An 18,345-nucleotide genomic window follows, 5' to 3' on the forward strand; every position below is an offset into this window, starting at 1 on the left:
AAGGAATACTTACAAATTAAGTAATACAAAAATAACACTTAGGAATACTTATGAAAATTTATGCTCAGAAGATCATTAGTTTTACTACAGAATTAGACTAATGGTAAAAAAATCTCCTAACCTCATTTCCACATAATATTTTTGCTCTAGCTTTAATACTTTCCCCCAAGTTATCAAAATTTAGTGTCTGTCCTGAAAGAACTAGATGGCAAAGAGCCAAATGCATTTTACTGGTTGTTGATACATTATGACACAGCAGTATAAAAGTAACCATAGTGAGCAATTTCTCACTACATGATTTTTGATCTTTTAATAGTGACTCCATTATCAAGTTCAAAGACATTCTTGTTCTGATGCAGATTTAGATCTTAGAATATGATATTTTTAAGGTTAGTGGAAACTTTGTATTCAAAGAGTGAAAGATTATTGGACTATACCACTATGCTGCTTAAAATCTCTTAGATATGTTTTATCTTCCGCAGAAAATTAGCATGACTAAAATGTGCTTATTTTTCCAAAATAATTAAAAAGACACAGAAATGGATAGTAAGATTATTTCTGTTTCATTAGCATAAGGACCTTGCACATACTTTTCTTTCAGTACGAGTTACTTTTGTTTATAATTAATCAAAAAATGTCCTGGGTTGAAAACAGATCTCAAAAAATCATTGAATTTTAACCCCCATCCATGCGCAGGGTTGCCAACCACCAGACCAGGCTGTCCAGAGCCACATTCAGCCTGGCCTTAGATGCCTCATAAGTTCATAAGTTCCTAAGTTCATAAGGTTGGAAAGGACCTACAAGATCATCTAGTCCAACCATCCTCCTATCACTATCTCTACCCAACTACTAAATCAAATCCTTTAGCACCTCATCTAAACGCTTCTTGAACAGCGCTAGGGATGGTGCCTCAACCACCTCCCTAGGCAGGCCATTCCAGTGCCTGACCACTCTTTCAGAAAAAAAATGTTTCCTCAGGTCTAATCTAAATCTTCCCCGGCGCAACTTGTGGCCATTCCCTCTCGTCCTATCGTTATTTATCAGGGAGAAGAGGCCCACCTCCTCCTCACCACAAACTCCCTTCAGGAAGTGGTAGAGTGCAATAAGGTCTCCTCTGAGCCTCCTCTTCTCCAGACTAAACAATCCCAGCTCCCTCAGCCGCTCCTCATAAGACTTGTGCTCCAGACCCCTCACCAGTTTTGTTGCCCTTCTCTGAACACGCTCCAGGGCCTCAATGTCCTTCTTGTAGTGAGGGGCCCAAAACTGAACACAGTACTCGAGGTGCGGCCGTATCAGAGCTGAGTACAGGGGGATGATCACCTCCCTGCTCCTGCTGGCTACACTATTTCTAATACAGGCCAGGATGCTGTTGGCCTTCTTGGCCACCTGGGCACACTGCCGGCTCATGTTAAGCCGAGCATCAACCAACACCCCCAGGTCCTTTTCCTCTCTACTTTCTTCAAGCCATTCTGCCCCAAGCCTATAGCATTGCATGGGGTTATTGTGGCCAAAGTGCAGGACCCGGCACTTGGTCTTATTGAACCTCATCCCATTGAGCTCAGCCCAGCTGTTCAGCCTATAATTAGCCTCCATTGATGGGGCATCCACAACCTCTCTGAGTAACCTGTTCCACTGCATCACCACCCTGGGAGTGAAAAACTTCCTCCTAATATCTAACCTAAAGCTCCCCTGTCTTACTTTAAACCATTTCCCCTTGTTCTATCACTATCAACCCATGTAAACAGTCATTCCCCCTCGTGTTTCTATGCTCTCTTCAAGTACTGGAAGGCCACAATGAGGTCTCCCCAAAGTCTTCTCTTCTCCAAGCTAAATAAGCCCAGTTCCCTCAACCTTTCTTCATAGGAAAAGTACTCCAGCCTTCTGACCATTTTAGTAGCCCCCTTCTGGACTGACTCCAAGAGCTTCACATCTTTCTTGGGCTTGGGACCCAGGCCTGAATGCAGTAGTCTAGATGGGGCCTGACAAGAGCTGAGTAGAGGGGAACAATCCCCACTCTCTCCCTTCTGACCACCCCTTTTTTTTTAAAGCAGCTCAGGATATAGTTGGCCTTCCAGGTTGCAAGTGCAACTGCTGACTCATGTCCAGCTTCTTGTCCACCAGGACCCGCAAGTCCTTCTCTGTAGGGCTGCTCTCCAGTTCTTCCCCCAGTCTGTATGACTACCTGGGATTGCCCCGGCCCAAGTGCAACACCTTGCACTTGGCCTTGTTGAACCGTATTAGGTTCACATGGGCCAACTTCCCCAGCCTGTCCAGGTCCCTCTGGATGGCTTTCCTTCTCTCCAACACATCAACTGCACTGCCCAGCTTGGTGTCATCTCTGTTTCTGGGCAACCTGGTCTAGTGCTTGGAGACCCTGCCCATGACAGAGGGGTTGAAGCTAGAAGATCTTTGAGATGCTTTTCAACCCAGACCATTTTATAATTCTATGATTGAAGAGCTCCAATGTCAAAACCTACCCCTGGGGGATGCCATTTGTGACCAGCCTCAACCAGGACATAGAAATGTTTATCACAACCCTTCAACTGTGACCAGCCAACCAGTTCTTAATCCATCAAACAGTACATCTTTCAAAGCCATACCTCTCCAATTTGGAGAGAAGGATGTGGTAAAGGACCATGTCAAAGGCTTTACAGAAGTCCAAATAGATGACATCTGTCACCCTTCCCCTGTCCACCAATGTCATCACATCATAGAAGGCCACCAGACTGGTCAGGCAAGGTCTGCCCTTTGTGAAGCCACACTGGCTGTCTCAGGTCAGCTCTTTGTTTCAAATGTACCTTAACATGGTAATCAGGAAGATCTGCTCCATGATCTTCCCAGGCACAGAGGTGAGGCTCACCACCCTGTAGTTTCTGGGTCACCCTTTCTCCCTTTCTTAAAAATGGGAGCAATGTTTCCCTTTTTCCAGTCACCAGGCATTTCACCCGACAGCCATGATTTTTCAAATATGATGGAGAACAGCACAGCAACATCAGCCATCTCTCTCAGAATCCTGGGATGCATATCTTCCAGACCCTTGGACTTGTATACATTCTGTTCCATGAGCTTTTTTCTTATTTTCACTTTTCAATTTTTACCGCTTTTTATAAAATAGTAAAATAGCTTTAATGGTAAAGTGGATAAGCTAGTACTTTCAGCATCATCTGTGACTTCAGTCATCCATCAAGAAATGTACCATAGATAATTTTCAACTGTCAGGCAGCGTTTTGATAAGTGCACTTACTTTGAATTCCAAAAACTTAGCTAAATTGTGACATATAACAATTTCATCCTGACCAATAACAGGGTACTAAGCCCAGCAGCTATCCGAAGACTTACAGTATAGTATACTAATAGCACTATGAGTGAAAAACATTTTTTTAGATTGAGAACAACAGGAAATACACGGAGGATAATTGTGACTTCTTTTCCCATAGTTATTTGTTGAAAAAGGAATTACACTCAAAACTGCTTAATAGGACTTCAGGGATTATTTTAAAGTGACAAAAGAATGAAGTGGCTTATTAAAACAAAAGTCATTAGATGGTGGCAAGAAAAGAAATAATCTTAATTTTCAAGTCAGAAGCATTAAAAAAGTAAGCTGACAAAGACTTACTATCTCTTGGCAAAACTGTAATACTGATGCCAGGATCACTTAGTTTTATAAAAGGAAGGTTTCCAGACTTCCTGTCCTCCTCCCTGATAAGCAAGATGTTCTTTGCACAGACATTCCCATGAACAAGGCCTTTATCCTCCTGATAAACAGAAAGGCATCTTTTATAAACAGACAAAAAAAAAAAGCCTTACAAGTGAATAGTTATTAAAAAAAAAGAACAAATCACTTTTCAGTAAAAGGGGAAAAAAAAGGAAGATAATGATCAGAGATAAGGTTGATCAAATCTCAGATATTTCATCAGTTCCTTTCAGTTAAGATTTTCATTAATTTTAATTACCTACATGGTTCTGAGTTTGTTTCATGTATGTTTACTTAAATGAATGGGTCCATCAACATGGTACATTTAAAATGAACACAACAGTTAAACTTCGTCAAAAGAAACATGAACATTAATCATCTATCTTGTTTCAAATCATGGCCTTTGTGATGAATTACGCAGAAGGCATAAAAAAAGAGTAGGACATAATGCACCAAAAGAACATCCTGGCAGTCTGACTTCAGCTATCAGCCAACATCTTATTTTTGCGCTGTTCATTTAGTTTCAAGAGGTAGGATAATGGCTCAGTCACTCTACAGGCATTAAGCTGAAACACTTTAACTTAGCCATTAACAAAAATGAAGAATAAACCACCTACCAGGAAATGCATGGCTAATGCCAACTGTTTGGCAACTTCCAGCTTCCACAAGATATTGATAACATTTTTGTTCTTTTTCAAATACGTGTCCAAAGATCCAAATTTCACATACTCTTGTACAAGGATATCTGATTTCAAATGTTAAAAGTGTAACAATTAAAACCAACAATAAACAAATGGAATTTCAAGGCAGACATTACCATAGTATTACCCACCTCTATCTTCACTACCCATTGGGAACTAACTACAAATCTATCTGACATCTTAATATTCCCACAAATACTTCATGTCATTTACATTTCTTCAGGTTGTGAAAGTCTGCCTAATTTCTACATGAATGCAAAATTACAAGACTTTATTTCACAAATCAGGTTACCACCCTAAGAAATGCAGTAAGCATCCTTCCACCGTCACTCCAATGGCACAATAAAAAAATGTCACTTCTGATAAGCATAGTACTGTCCAGTAAGATGAATACAATAAGTTAAGGTCCATTTCAAGTCATTCACTTCTTAGTTGCTTATAATCTACAGTTTTCCTGGAAAATCAGTGTCACTGTTTTATGACTTTTGTCATCTGTATTCCACATCATAAGATCATGTAATGCACTGGGAGTTAAAGAGTTAATGCTCCAGTTCTGTGGATCATTGATAGCCCTGGGTGTACCCCATGCAGGAGAGAAGAATTAGGTACACCAGAGGACTCCATTTTCGGTTCAGAGGGAAAGAAAACTGTTGCCACCTCATGAGCTGTCTCTCTTTTTCCTTTCTGCTTGTCCCTGCAGCATGTATACTCCCTAGGTGTCTCATCTTCAGTGTTAGAGTAAAGCCTTCAGTTTTTGGACATTCACATATTATCTGATCTCATAGCTTCAATTTCAATTATATAGTTATATATTGTGTTATTTTGCATTCTGATATCTAGTAAATTAGCTTTCCTCCTCAGATCATGGCTGCTGTTTTGTTCTTAGGCCCATCTCCCTGCCCTTTCCCAGGGCATGGGACTGTGGGTCCCCTGCCCCATCAGTCACAGAACAGGGCCAAACCAGCCCATAAACCATTGTCAATAGGTCACTTTCTTGAAAAAAAGAGAAAGGTTCTTGAAAACAAATCAATAAAAATTTATAATACAAACATTTTTGTATATGTATGACGTCTACACACACACAACAAGAACAATTCATGAAACAAGATCCCTGTCATAGTGGTGGTATAGTGCAAGATAAAATTTTAAACGGGAGTACTGAAATTCTGTCTTCAGCTGCAAGATGGAAAGTAATAGTGCAGCTGGAAGGGACCTACAGAGATTTTTGAATTTAACTGCCTGACCACGTCAGGGCAACCCAAAAGTTAAGGCATATTACCAACAGCATCATCCCAAAGTCTCCACTCTAGGAAGTGTGTTCTAGTGTTTGGCCACCCTCACAATAAAAAAAATTTTCCTCACACCCATTGTGAACTTCGTCTTGGCAGCTTTATTCCAGTCCTGTCTGCTCTGACACTGGCTCCAGCAGAGAAGAGCCCAGAACCACCCTTCTTCTCTTCCCCTCCTCAGGAAGGTGTAGAGAGGATGCTCACACTGTAGCGTGTTTTACATTCTGAAGACACTGGAAACTATCAGTTTCGTATTTGGCTAATGAAAATAAACTATTTTTATAACATTTTATAGACAGCAAACTGTTTTGTTTTGTTCTTTAAATAATAATCACATGGAGCAATGGTTCTGAAGTCTGTACATCAAATGTCTAATGCATGGAAAAAATAACACATTCCCTTCACGTTTCTTACTAACTGCCACTTAGTAATATGTTGTAAGCCTCATCTTCAGAAATAAAACAGACTACAGAGGCAGATTGTAATCTAAGGGAGAAATAATATCCATCTTTAGGTAACTATGAATGTATTATTTGCATGTCTTAAAGTGATACACTATCTGTCATGCTTAGAGAATATATATAAAATTCCAGATAACATGAATAAATTAGGAAAGCCAACTGTCGATGTATTTAAAACTGAAACTGGTATTATGAGTTCACAGACCAACTCAGTACTGCCTTTACACAATCCAAGCCACTTCCAATACAGAATCCCCACCACGCTTTTTTTTGCTTTGAAAATTCTATTTCCCCTAATGGAGGCTGCAGTCTACACATTACACATCTACTACAAAAATGACTAATTTTGTTACTGTTAATCAGAAGAATGGTTTTAATTCAAACTGACATTTCTACCAAGGACTGAATGAAAAGGAAAACTTGTAAAGTGAGGTCCAGTAATGCATGTTCGAAGACAATACAAGAACTGGAAAGCCATCCAAAATTAAGATTTCATTATGAGGTGCTATAATTATATACCAGGTGTTCTCAAAAACTTATTAATAAATAATTACAATGCAGTAAGCTACACTGAGGACATACTCTACTTCTGTACGTAAGGTAAAGATTTTGCTACTATTCATATTCTGTTAATACCTGCAAAGTCTTAATGGGGAATAAGATTTTCTCCCCCTTCTCCCATCCTCCCCTTTAAAAAAAACTAATGGCAGTTGCATATAATTAGTGAAAAACATAAGGCATTTCTACTTACTCTCCTCTCCACACACACAGACTCCATAATTTAATACCAGATGTTTGTAAGAGAGCTGGCTCATCATACTTGCTGCCTCAAAGAATGACTTTGAGAAAGAGAGAGAGAATAGATCAGTGAAAGCAAAACTGTGACACATTATTTGCAGAAAAAATGCATATGGCTTAAATAATTTTATTAAAAACAATTCATCTCCCGTCTAATGTCAAAAACTGTCTAAAATTTCATATTTATTTGTAGATGTTGTTTGTTTCAGTTTGTGCTTTTTTTGTTTGTTTGTTTGATCTGCTGTTATTCTGGGGTTTTGTTTGTCTTAAATAACAATCCACAATCTACAAAAATTAGCAACCTCTTTTCCTGCAGGCAGATATATCTCCACATCTTAATGATAATCTTTTCTTCCATATCAGTTCGGTAAATCAGTTCTTCCATATCAGTTCGGTATATCAGGTAAACAATGAAGAAATTCATGATCCGCTGTTCAGTTTCCAATTTACTCTTTCATAATGCACTATTCAGTTTCCAATTTATTTCTTCATAGAACATTACTACGTTCAAAGACAAGAACTATTATCTCTTTCATTCAGTACTGTGAGACCTTACCCAACCTTGTTAGGAAATTTTCAAGTGCTTTTATTTTAGTCATTTTTCATTCATTTTATCTCCAGCTATGCTTCCTTGTGTAAAGATGAGGTTAAAATTATCGTATTTTTGTTCACAGGTGTTCTCTTTTATTTATTTCCAATTTATTTTCACTCTATTTTAAAATGACAGTATATTATCCAATTTCTTAAAATTAAAATATATGTTATTTTTATCACAATTTTTACTTGCATGAGTACAAAGGGTACGTCTACACTGCTTTTGACACTAGCTCTTGGAAGTTTCTTCTCCCTTTTCTTTAATTAACATTTTAATATAGGTTTGTCCTAAGCAGTTAAAAAGTTCACTGAATAAGAGATTGGTTCTCTTGGCTTACTGCAAATGCTGTTAGGTCAATTAGGAATTTGAAAATATCATTATCAGAATACAATAAACAGCCATATAAATTCGTGCTGAAATACTATGAAATGGCACAACTGTTAATTAAATTTTCACATATGCATTTTTGAGCTTAACTACATTATCACTGTGCCACTTTTTACAAAAGGGCATTTCAGGTTTGCTCAGATTCACTCAAACATTAGAAGACTAACTGAATATGGATGATTATGGCAAGTGATCCCCATATTCCTGATTTTTTATGACCTAATGTGAAATATTTACTTTATTGGAGAATTACTAAGATTCCAAAATAATAATAATAATAAAAGAAAACAGTCTACAAAAGCAAAATTTTCCCTAAAAGTTTGTGCCTCACATGAATATAATGAGTTAACTGATATAGGTTTGTGGCTAAACTGTTTCTTCTTTGCTACCTGTGTAGTACAAAAAAACCACTACTTTTTGGTTCTCTGTAGTAACTCTGAATTCTGATAGACAAAGGGGAGAAAGGAAATGAAATATACAGGTGAAATTCACAGAATCAGTTTCAAACCCATCTTTTCCAGTGTCACGTGGCCAAGAATGAGCTTTGTTCAACAATCATCCTTCTACCATATAACAAATACCTCAAGTTGTTTACTGCAAGAAAAGAAATATAGGATGGACAAGTACACTGCGGTTGATAATCTTACCAACCTCAGAGTAGTTTCTGTGCACTTTATCCAGAACCTTTAAAAGAACTTCAGTTTGGTGTAGCTGGCCGTAGTCTCCCACTTCTTTCCTTATACCTTTAAAAATCTTTGTAAATGTGCCTTGTCCAAGACTCTCTTCCTAAAAAGACAAAAAGCAGGAAAGGGAAAATGGTAAATTACTACTTGTTCTGTGGAAGACAGACAACTCCAACCATAAATAACGCATATATGTAAAACTTTTCAGCTAGTCTACCTCCAGAGTCAGACTAATGAGACAAAGAAGCAACCATACCACGAACAGTTCAAATCTTTACTAATTTTTTAAAAGCTACTCACTTGTCAAGGATGTAAGGAAATAAATTGCTGAAAGAGCCAGAGATGAAAATAAATAAAACCGCCACAGCAGTCAAAAGGACACTTTTTTTTTTAGGGAAAAAAAGCACTTATGAATACTAGTAATATAGTATATATTAGTTTAGCTAATCTATACTAAACCAAATATTTACAATGAAAGAGGCAACTAATGGACTTACAAAAATCAAGTCCTCATTCCGGATTTTGTGAAAGACCATCTGGCTGACATTGTGCCTCTGCAGTGTTGGTGATGAAGGTACATCAGAGACACTATTGCTTCTGAAGACAAGGAGGTTTGATTTATCTGGGAGAAGAAAGAAGAAAAGTTTAGTCGTAAAATATAAAATAATCACATATTCAAGAGCTATAAATCCCACAAAAAGGTGACAACAATCTTAGACCAACACATTTTAAAAGCCATGATGTATCTTGGTAAATTTACTTTTTCTGATTAGCAAAAACTGTTGCTGCTTCTCCTACTCCTCCTGTTTCTGTACTGTACAGTTAAGTACTCCTACCTTCACCATTCTGAACCTACTCCAGCCTCCTTTCATATTTTAACTTCTGCTGTATTTGTAGGAACAAGCAGAGGTGGAAAGAGGGCACATAACTCATCTTAATAGACTCACTTAATGTGAAGACACAGCTTTGTGACACCTCACTAAACATTTTTGCCCAAGCAGCATTTTAGTGACCCTCATTGCCTTATGTTTACCACAGATGTGTACAGCAGATGCATTAGTGAAACCAAAGCTGACAGGTATGAATTTGTTTGTGTATCTGTGCATGTATGTGTGATGATTCCAAACTTTACACTTCCAAGGCATATAACAGAGTTTTGTTCAACATCATCATTGGGTTAGGCAGTTATTCTCTGAGTTGCCCATATGCATTTACTTCTCAAATCTCTCCTAAGCTTTTGACTGACATGTCTTTTTGGCTAGTTTCCATCAGATGTAAAAGAAATACAAGACAAATTGTCTGTAACAAAGACTTAGTAATATTAGCTGTAAGTAGTATTATAATAAAAAGGCAGGCATTCATTATCATAATTAAAACTGGAGAAACATCTTACAAATATAAGAACTATGGAAAACCTTTAACATATATTGAAGAAAAAAACACTCATTTGGCCAGGGGTTCAATGCCACATGTAAAGAGACAATGAAATCTCACTGCACACTTGGCATAATTCAGCTATGAAATCAACAATCACTGAAAAAAAAATTCACTGGAAACCTGGTTCTTAGTTCTATTGCTTAAAGATCTATCCACAGTGAGAAATAATACATGTAGTAGTTATTTCCTTGTATATATATGAAAACATCTGATTGAAAAATAAATGTGCATGCACACATTCCATCGTAATTAAGAATATAGTTTTGGTTTTACTAATGAAAATGTGATGGCTATCAATTCTTTCTAGAAGGCCACGTCATAAAGTTCTTCTACTGTCTGCCAGTTTTTAAAGACTGTGATCAAGATGATGAACAAACAGATAAGTGAAATGAAAAGAACCCACATAAGCCAATATGTATAACTACCTACCTGAGAGCCATTTATTTTGTTGTTTTACTTTTAAATCTTTAAAAGTTGGAAACATTCTTGTTCAGAAATAAACTACCTTTCTTACCTTTTGGTTTTGGAGGACAGCACTTGATGAACTGGAAAATTATGCTGTCTGAGCGGACAGTTTCTGTCTGATAACAGGTCAACAGATCCTTAAGATTACCAAAACTTCTCTTGGTTCCACTAAGGTTATATTCCCCATTCTCATTCTTCGTAATTAAGCAGTGTTTATAATCAGTGGCATTCTCACGCTGCAGAGATTTTATCCCATCAAAAAAAAAAAAAATCAATACTTAGTACTTAAAAAAAAAATAACAGCACTCCCCAAAGAAAGAACACTTCTTTAAAACATTAATACCATTTTTATTTTGTTCTCACAATGGAACAGTGATTCTGAGAAGGAAAAAAAAAAGATTCTACCTCCACCCTTGAAGTTAGTATGCTGATGCTAAGAAGAAAAACGTTAACAAATCTCCAAATATTATGCTGAGAAAACATAAAAGTTCATAGGAAAGATCCTTCAGATCTAGAATGAAAGTTTCTTTACTGTTACATGGGGTAATAAAATAATAATAGAAAATTGTTTGAAGCCATCGCCCAGAAGTTCAAACACCTTCATTCTGGCAAGCATTTGGAGATCTAATATGTAGTTCTGTTTTTCTGCAGTGTACAGAGCAGTACTAGGAATGAACTGCTTAGAACATTAAGCTCTCAATATGCACTGAATTATTTTGATGAATCTTAAAAAGATACCATTAGATATTTTTAATCAATAGAAGTTTTTAATAATGCTTTCATAATCCTTCATGTTAATGCTGTGAAACATTCCCACAAATTCCAAATCTGAAAAGCCTTTTAATGGCTTGCCCAGAAATAATCAGGACACCAAAAATGCAACGTGGTCATAGATTCATAGATACATTACGTAGAAAAGGACCTACAAGATCACCTAGTGCAACCATCCTCCTATCACCATCCCTACCCACTAAACTACTAAATCAAATCCCTAAGTCAGTTAATGGCAGGCTCAACTCTCACAATTTTACCCTAAGATTTCTCGAGGACATATCTCTTAGCCTAAAAAATCCCTAACAGTTCACTGGCTAGACATAAAATTTTATTAAAACTGCTATTAAAAATGGCTGTTTACTTCTCTACCAACAAATCAACGTTATCATTTTGAAACATGTACCTACTTGTGGCAGTATTGAGTAAACCTGATAGCTTGCTACAAAACTTGTAAGAAAAGCTATGTATACTACTTCTAGTTATAAATCCAATGGTAAATCTGTACATCCTTGGAATGAGAACGATACTGGAACAAGATTGTGTAATTATGTAACAGCACTATTAAAGTGCTGCATTATCACTAACTGCAATCTCATAGAGCAGATGTACATCTGGCTCTTTAGCAGCACAAGAATTGTAGGCATTTCTAGTTTACAGCACATATCCTGAAGATCTGTTTTGATATAACATATGCCAGATAATCTGGATGGTTGAAAGGTACAACTCAAACCTAGAAGAATTCATTGATGAGAGACAACCTTAGATCACCACAAGAATCAACTGCATACTCAGTAACTAAGCCCTACTGTGACAGAAACAGCAGAACACCAAAAACTCCACACTACCACCCATACAATAGTTTGAACAGCCACATCCCAAACCCCGAAGCTCTCCAACTCTCCTTCTCACACCTTCTTTTTTTGGGGGGTGGGGTTGGGATATATTCTATGCCAGTGATTCTTTATCATAAATGTATTTTGGTAAGTTTCTCATATGACCTTGAAAGTGGGCCTATCTGACATAAGTAGCTGTAGAACAAACAGGCATTCTGAAAAGAAAATCCAGAATAATTTACTGTACTTCCCATCTATTTTACTGCAATATAAGAAATTATACATGTACTGTCTGTGCCAGAATACAAACCTCAATAGCAAATGTGAGGAAGTATTTTTTAAAATCTTTAGGACTGCAACGAAGGACATAGAAGCCAGTCTGATTTCCCGCCTTCTTCAGTTTATTGATAGCAAAGTCCATGCTACAGTAGAAAGAAAATGATTAATACTGCATAATTTTAAAGAACAAGATCAGATACTGATTTACAAGCATATTAGATACCTAACACAAAGACAATTCAAATTCTGTGTTTTCTCCTTCAAGATAATTCACTTGCCTCTATTTTCCAACAGTCATAGTGGTTAGAATACAGTAATGATTCTTAATACTGTAAAACTCCATGATCTACTTGATGAAAAACTTAGCTGTCTAAAAAGGCATTGCCCTGGGCTTATGGAATGACTTTCAATTTCCATCATGGAATAAGCTGTTTTAGTTAAACTGTCTAATAAACAAGCTAAGATTAGAGAAGCATTAGTGCGCATGGAAAATGAATAGCTTAACGTGGAAAAAGACTAATAAGAAACAGGATTTGAAAGAAAGCTTCACTTGTTACTACAAGAAATGACCTCCCTCTAAACAAGTCTTTGCTAACTGCTTGTATCTATCTCAAAGAATTACGAAATTACAAAGAGAATGGCTTGGAGAATTCTGCACTTACAGTACACTGCTCTAAAGAACTCTAAATAAAAATCAATGTACAGTATTAGTGCAGGTCTACAAGGTGCAAGACGTGTTTTGAAACGTAAGTTACCATTCCTCTTTTCCTTCATCTGCCCTGATACTTATAGCACCTATACTCTCACTGGAAAATCTCCAGAAGCATTTTGTATTCGTGGAGTAGGATGGTGTTAGTTTTATGCATATCTTCTAGATATCTGCCTTAGAACTTTCTGTAGCTGAAGCAAATATCCTTTTTTTTTTTTTTTTTTTTTTTTCTGCCTAAGAAAACATTTCTAAGCTCCCACATTAAGACAAGAAGTCTAAGAAGGTATTAAAATGAATCCCTTGATACACAGAGGAAGTAAACAAGGAGACAAGATTTCTGGAAAACAAGCTAACCCACCAATTTATATGGATAGCAATCTACTGTAACCCTTGCTCAAATACTGAAGCTAATGGTATTTGAATTTGTCTTTTTCTCCTAAGCAACTCAAATAGTATAACTGGTAGAGTCTGCAGTTCAAACATGAGGTCCTCTATGGCATTATACATTGCTGCCCTGATAACAACTGTTTTCAGTAAATTCAGTAAAAATCAGCACCATGACTTTGCTATGTATCTCACTTGAACAAATGACAGAAATCTAAAGGAAGAAAACTTTATCCTATTTCTGATAATATATCAACAAGGTATAACAGTCTGCAAACTGAAAACAAGAGGAAAAACATAAAGCATTTTACATTACATAAATGAAATAAATACACATCTTAAGATGTTCATCATGGTTCACAATCAGCTGAAGATCACCCTTCAAAAGCAACAGCGCCTTGTTATGTCGCTTAAAAATTGCTTACAAAATTGGTCCATGGCAATTGCTTTGGATATTTTCAAGAACTGATGGTGGTGCTACTTCTTTGCAGAGATAATGGTGGGCATCTGCAGTTAATCTGTAGTATCCATCAATTAATGACACAAAGGAGAGAGCTTCTTTTAAAGACTGAAATTCAGCCTCCTGTTAAATTGCCAGGGGAGAGTAAAGAGAGAAAAAATGAGAATTTACGATAGTGCAAATTTCCTGCAGACGGTAATGGTATAACAAAAACAATTATGTACAGTAAATATATCCGGACAGTTTTTTAAATTACTACTTGCACAGTTCTATTTTCTAAGTGCCCAAAACTTGTTTGCAATCTTCAACATTTAGGAATCAAAGCCAAAAACAATCTGCTAAAAAACAAACAAAACTAAAACTTTAGTCTATATATATGAAATAGAAAGTTGCTAACAAGATGGAAACATTCAAAATGGAAGAACTGAGGAGATACTTGTCAAAGTACAGCAAATGCCTATAGCACTGGCAGTACACTATTCTTTTCTTTTCCTCTCTCAAGGAAAGCATCTATTTATTAAAAGTTTACAGGGCTGCCCATCAGTAGTAAAGAAGAATCTCAGGAAAGGTACTTAATTTAGCTATTCATCACCAAAAACTGATATCCTGAGCTGAGTCAATCTAAGACTACTATGAAGAGCAGTCCAATGGATGGATGTAGAGAGGAGAATAATGTGGTCAAAGAGAAACAGAGTGGGTTAAATATCTGTGTGGAATAGTTAAACAGCTAAGAGCAGAGCAAGATTAAATCCACCTAAAGCTACATATTTGTTAATACCAAATAAATAAAACCAAACTGTTTTCTTCTAGGTATCTGTATTTTATTAATGTTCTGACAGTTGCACGAGAATGTTAAGGGGCTGTCTTTACTTAGTGATAAAGTTTTCCTCTGTTGTCTACAAAGTTGCACTAGACTTCATTCTGCAGTGAAACAGGAGAGAAGCAGCTTTAGTACATGCTGCACAAGCATCCCCATGACTCTGGGGACACACTTAGCAGCTGAATGCAAGTCCTTAGCAACATCTTTATTAGCTAGCAACAAAGAAGACTGTGCTCTTTATCAAGTCCCAAGAACTTGCTTGGAGCCTTCATATTCCTTATTAAAGAGAATCTTTAAAGTTTACACTTTACACTTATTTCAACGTGATTGGAAAACTTTACACTTATTTCAACGTGATTGGAAAACCCAACAAACAACAAATGTATAACTTAACAATTTAAACTGAGATAAAACGTCTCCAGTACATTTTAATAATGAATTTTTCTAGCCGTGTAACAAGTTGAACTAAATAATACACCTATTTAAACAAACTAAGTCTACAGCATAAAGTGTTCACATGAAAGTTACAATACAGCAGCTACTGCCTTTCATTTTCCTACTCTTTTCACTTGTCATTAGCTTTTTTATATAGCTTTTAGAAAGTTGCTTTAAGCCACAGAAGCATATGTAATCAAGTAACAATCTACTGCTCTTTAGAATTTAAGAGAATTTTCACAGCTTGAACATAAGGAAGCCACCTTTTTCCTATCCAAAATATTTTCATACTCTGAGCTCTGTAAATGTATATCACAGATATCTCAGCTATTTCTACATTTCAATAAAAGGCCTGGACAAATTTCCAAATTCTTAACAGGTCATTAATTCTATACCATTAACATTAGAAATTAAAGCAATTCACAGTAGTTCTTATACATCAGTGAACCATATGACTTTTGTCCAAAAGCTGTATTAGGAAGACTAAAAACTGACTACTGTTTTCTGAATTACTTTGAGGGTTTTCTTTATTATTATTTTTACTAAGAAGTGCATAAGCCATACACAGCTTTCTCATGCAAACAGTGGGAAGCTCTCTGATCACACAAACACAGAGACTGGGAGTCCTGAGGACCTGCAGACCAGTCATGGAGTTAAGGGGAAAAAAAAAACCAACAAAAAACAGCTCTTGAATCTGATTTTGAAGCAGGTGGCAAGTGAATTCCTGTAGTTCAAAGTGAAACAACTTTTTACACTCACATATAAAATTCTTTTCCAGTATCTTCTTTAAAGCATTTTAAACAGTAAAATAAAATCATGTCCATATATATATATATATATATATATTTTAAACATATTACAATTTTTCCAGAGTATTTTGAATACTTTTCAATTTTTTGGTCGCTGTCAGACAGCTTAATCATGACTTCATACAAACAGTATGCTAGATAGCTAAAACACACTGAAGTTTCTAAACACAGGCTGATTTAAGGAGAATCAACCTACCTGCAACTATCCTAAGCTAGAATTGCCTATTTTAGTCCATGTACAAGACCTTCAGTGCTTTAATACACCTGCATATATTGCAAAAATGTATTCAGTTTTACCTTATCCTTAAATTAACCATTAATCACAAGGTCTGCTCAAAGCAACATCTATGTGGAAAACAAAAATGGCAAGCAGAAGTAAACAGACCAGATTCTTGCTGTCCTGTTTGTGAATGGTGACGATTCTCCTCTCACTGGAGCCTTCTTGACTTGCTTGTTTAATGCTGACATCAATGATATCAGGAAAATCACAATATGTTTGTAATTCCTACATCAAAATTATACACACTCAGCATTAACAAATTTCAGTTAAAAAAAACTACACATAACTATAGAATTAGAATTCCTACAATTCTAACCTTGTAAAGTTAGCAATGAAGAGGGTCAAAAAACCTTAAGTGCACTATTAAAACTAATGAAAAGCAGATTCTGTGAAGTTTATCTTAAAAAATAAATAAATAAAACAAATCCTGGTTTGAGATGTTTAGAGCATCTGTTAACATTTCAAAACATGATATCCTCATTTGCAGGAAGGCAAGTTGCAAAATCTGGTACCAAAGAGATGGAGATAGTATGAATGGAGAAAGTCTAAGAATTTCTGATTTTCTCCTCAGCCATGGCCATCTCTGACCAGGTAAGATTTCCACCCAGGAAATCTGTGACATTTTCCTTTGCTTCTGATATTATAATATTCCATATAGCATGAGTGCATAAACAGGAGGGGGAATGACTGTTTACATGGGTTGATAGTGACAGGACAAAGGGAAATGGTTTTAAACTAAGACGGGAGATTTAGGTTAGATGTTAGGAGGAAGCTTTTCCACTCAAAGGGTGGTGATGCACTGGAACAGGTTGCCCAGAGTGGCTGTAGATGCCCCATTCCTGGAGGTATTCAAGGCTAGGCTGGACGTGGCTCTGGGCAGCCTGGTCTGGTGGTTGGCAACCCTGCCCATGGCAATGGGGTTGAAACTAGATGATCTTTGAGGTCCTTTTTCAACCGAGGCCATTCTATGACTCTACGATTTTGTAATTTAACTTCCTCCAATTTTTTGTAAGTCAAATTACCATGTCATATAGGTCAAATCTTGTTTTGTTTACAGCAGAACTTTATTTAAGATGTTCTCTAGCATCTAAATATGTATTTATCTAAAACTATTCCTCCAAAGCAAATTCATCCCATTTACAAGGCTACAAATTTATGCATTATCCTAATACATAAATGAGTGTCATACTACTGAATGGATTAGCAGAAGGCATGAATGAGCTCAAACACATTTAAGACCCTGAAAATCAGTGATTTAATGTGAACTGGCAAAATAAATCTCCTTATAATCTACCACACGTATGTTATTACCAACTTCAAAAACTTAAAAATCTTGTTTGAATTCAACATCTTAAAGTGTCGTCAGTGAAGTTATGCTGAGAGTTATGATTACTTTTGTGATAAATTAACCTTATTCCTTTACTAAATTTTCACAACCGATTTTATACACAGCATCTGTACTAGTGAAAAATATATTCAGCCTACATCCTGTCTTTGTCACCAAGGATGCTAATATTATCAAACACAAAAAATAGTTCTGAAAAGAGACCAGTTTAAACACTACACTTATTAATGGCTCCATTGCCACGACAGCATAGTATGCATAGGTTTGTATACCAAAAACTAGAAATTACAGAAAGCCAACATCGACCCCCGCAGGAGCAACTAGTGATTACAGGAAAATTACAAAGGATAAGGTCTGCCCCATAATGTAAAGGAAATCACTGGACCTAGAATGAATCTGCTAATGTTCTCAGAAAAAAAATGTTAAAAATCTGATCATATCCAGATTTTCAAGCTTTAGGAAAAAAAATAAACATTTTAAAAATCATTACAGTATATTATAAAAATGTAACCAGTTTTGTAGTTTGTTCTTGACTGCTACACATAAAATATCCAAACTAACAAGTAACAGATCTAATTATTTTTGAAAACTGACATGTGCTTCACTTTGCAATAGTTTACCTTTAGAAAACTAGCACATTTTCAATGCATAGAGCTATAAGATACTATCAGATTTCAGTACATTTTATCAAAGAGCAATCATGATGG

The 18,345-nt window shown here is 36.3% G+C and overlaps 1 protein-coding gene across 3 annotated transcripts in view; it reads right to left on the reverse strand.

Moving 5' to 3' along the window:
• Positions 1-18,345, reverse strand: part of JAK2 (Janus kinase 2) — a 96,333-nt gene that overhangs the window by 17,292 nt on the left and 60,696 nt on the right. For 2 of the 3 annotated variants that reach the window (XM_065744165.1, XM_065744167.1), the window contains 9 exons: positions 16,399-16,518; positions 13,915-14,072; positions 12,428-12,539; positions 10,560-10,746; positions 9,106-9,230; positions 8,577-8,711; positions 6,897-6,984; positions 4,312-4,439; positions 3,617-3,755 (listed from right to left, as the gene is read on the reverse strand). In XM_065744165.1, the coding sequence (XP_065600237.1) occupies positions 3,617-3,755; positions 4,312-4,439; positions 6,897-6,984; positions 8,577-8,711; positions 9,106-9,230; positions 10,560-10,746; positions 12,428-12,539; positions 13,915-14,072; positions 16,399-16,518 (1,192 nt within the window). The remainder of the gene's footprint in view (positions 1-3,616; positions 3,756-4,311; positions 4,440-6,896; positions 6,985-8,576; positions 8,712-9,105; positions 9,231-10,559; positions 10,747-12,427; positions 12,540-13,914; positions 14,073-16,398; positions 16,519-18,345) is intronic. The other variant, XM_065744166.1, reaches the window with a different exon arrangement.

Source organism: Cyrtonyx montezumae, unplaced genomic scaffold (assembly GCF_038088225.1).
Source record: "Cyrtonyx montezumae isolate F1298 unplaced genomic scaffold, pur_monq_1.0 scaffold_30, whole genome shotgun sequence".
In the NCBI taxonomy this organism is placed as follows: domain Eukaryota; kingdom Metazoa; phylum Chordata; class Aves; order Galliformes; family Odontophoridae; genus Cyrtonyx; species Cyrtonyx montezumae.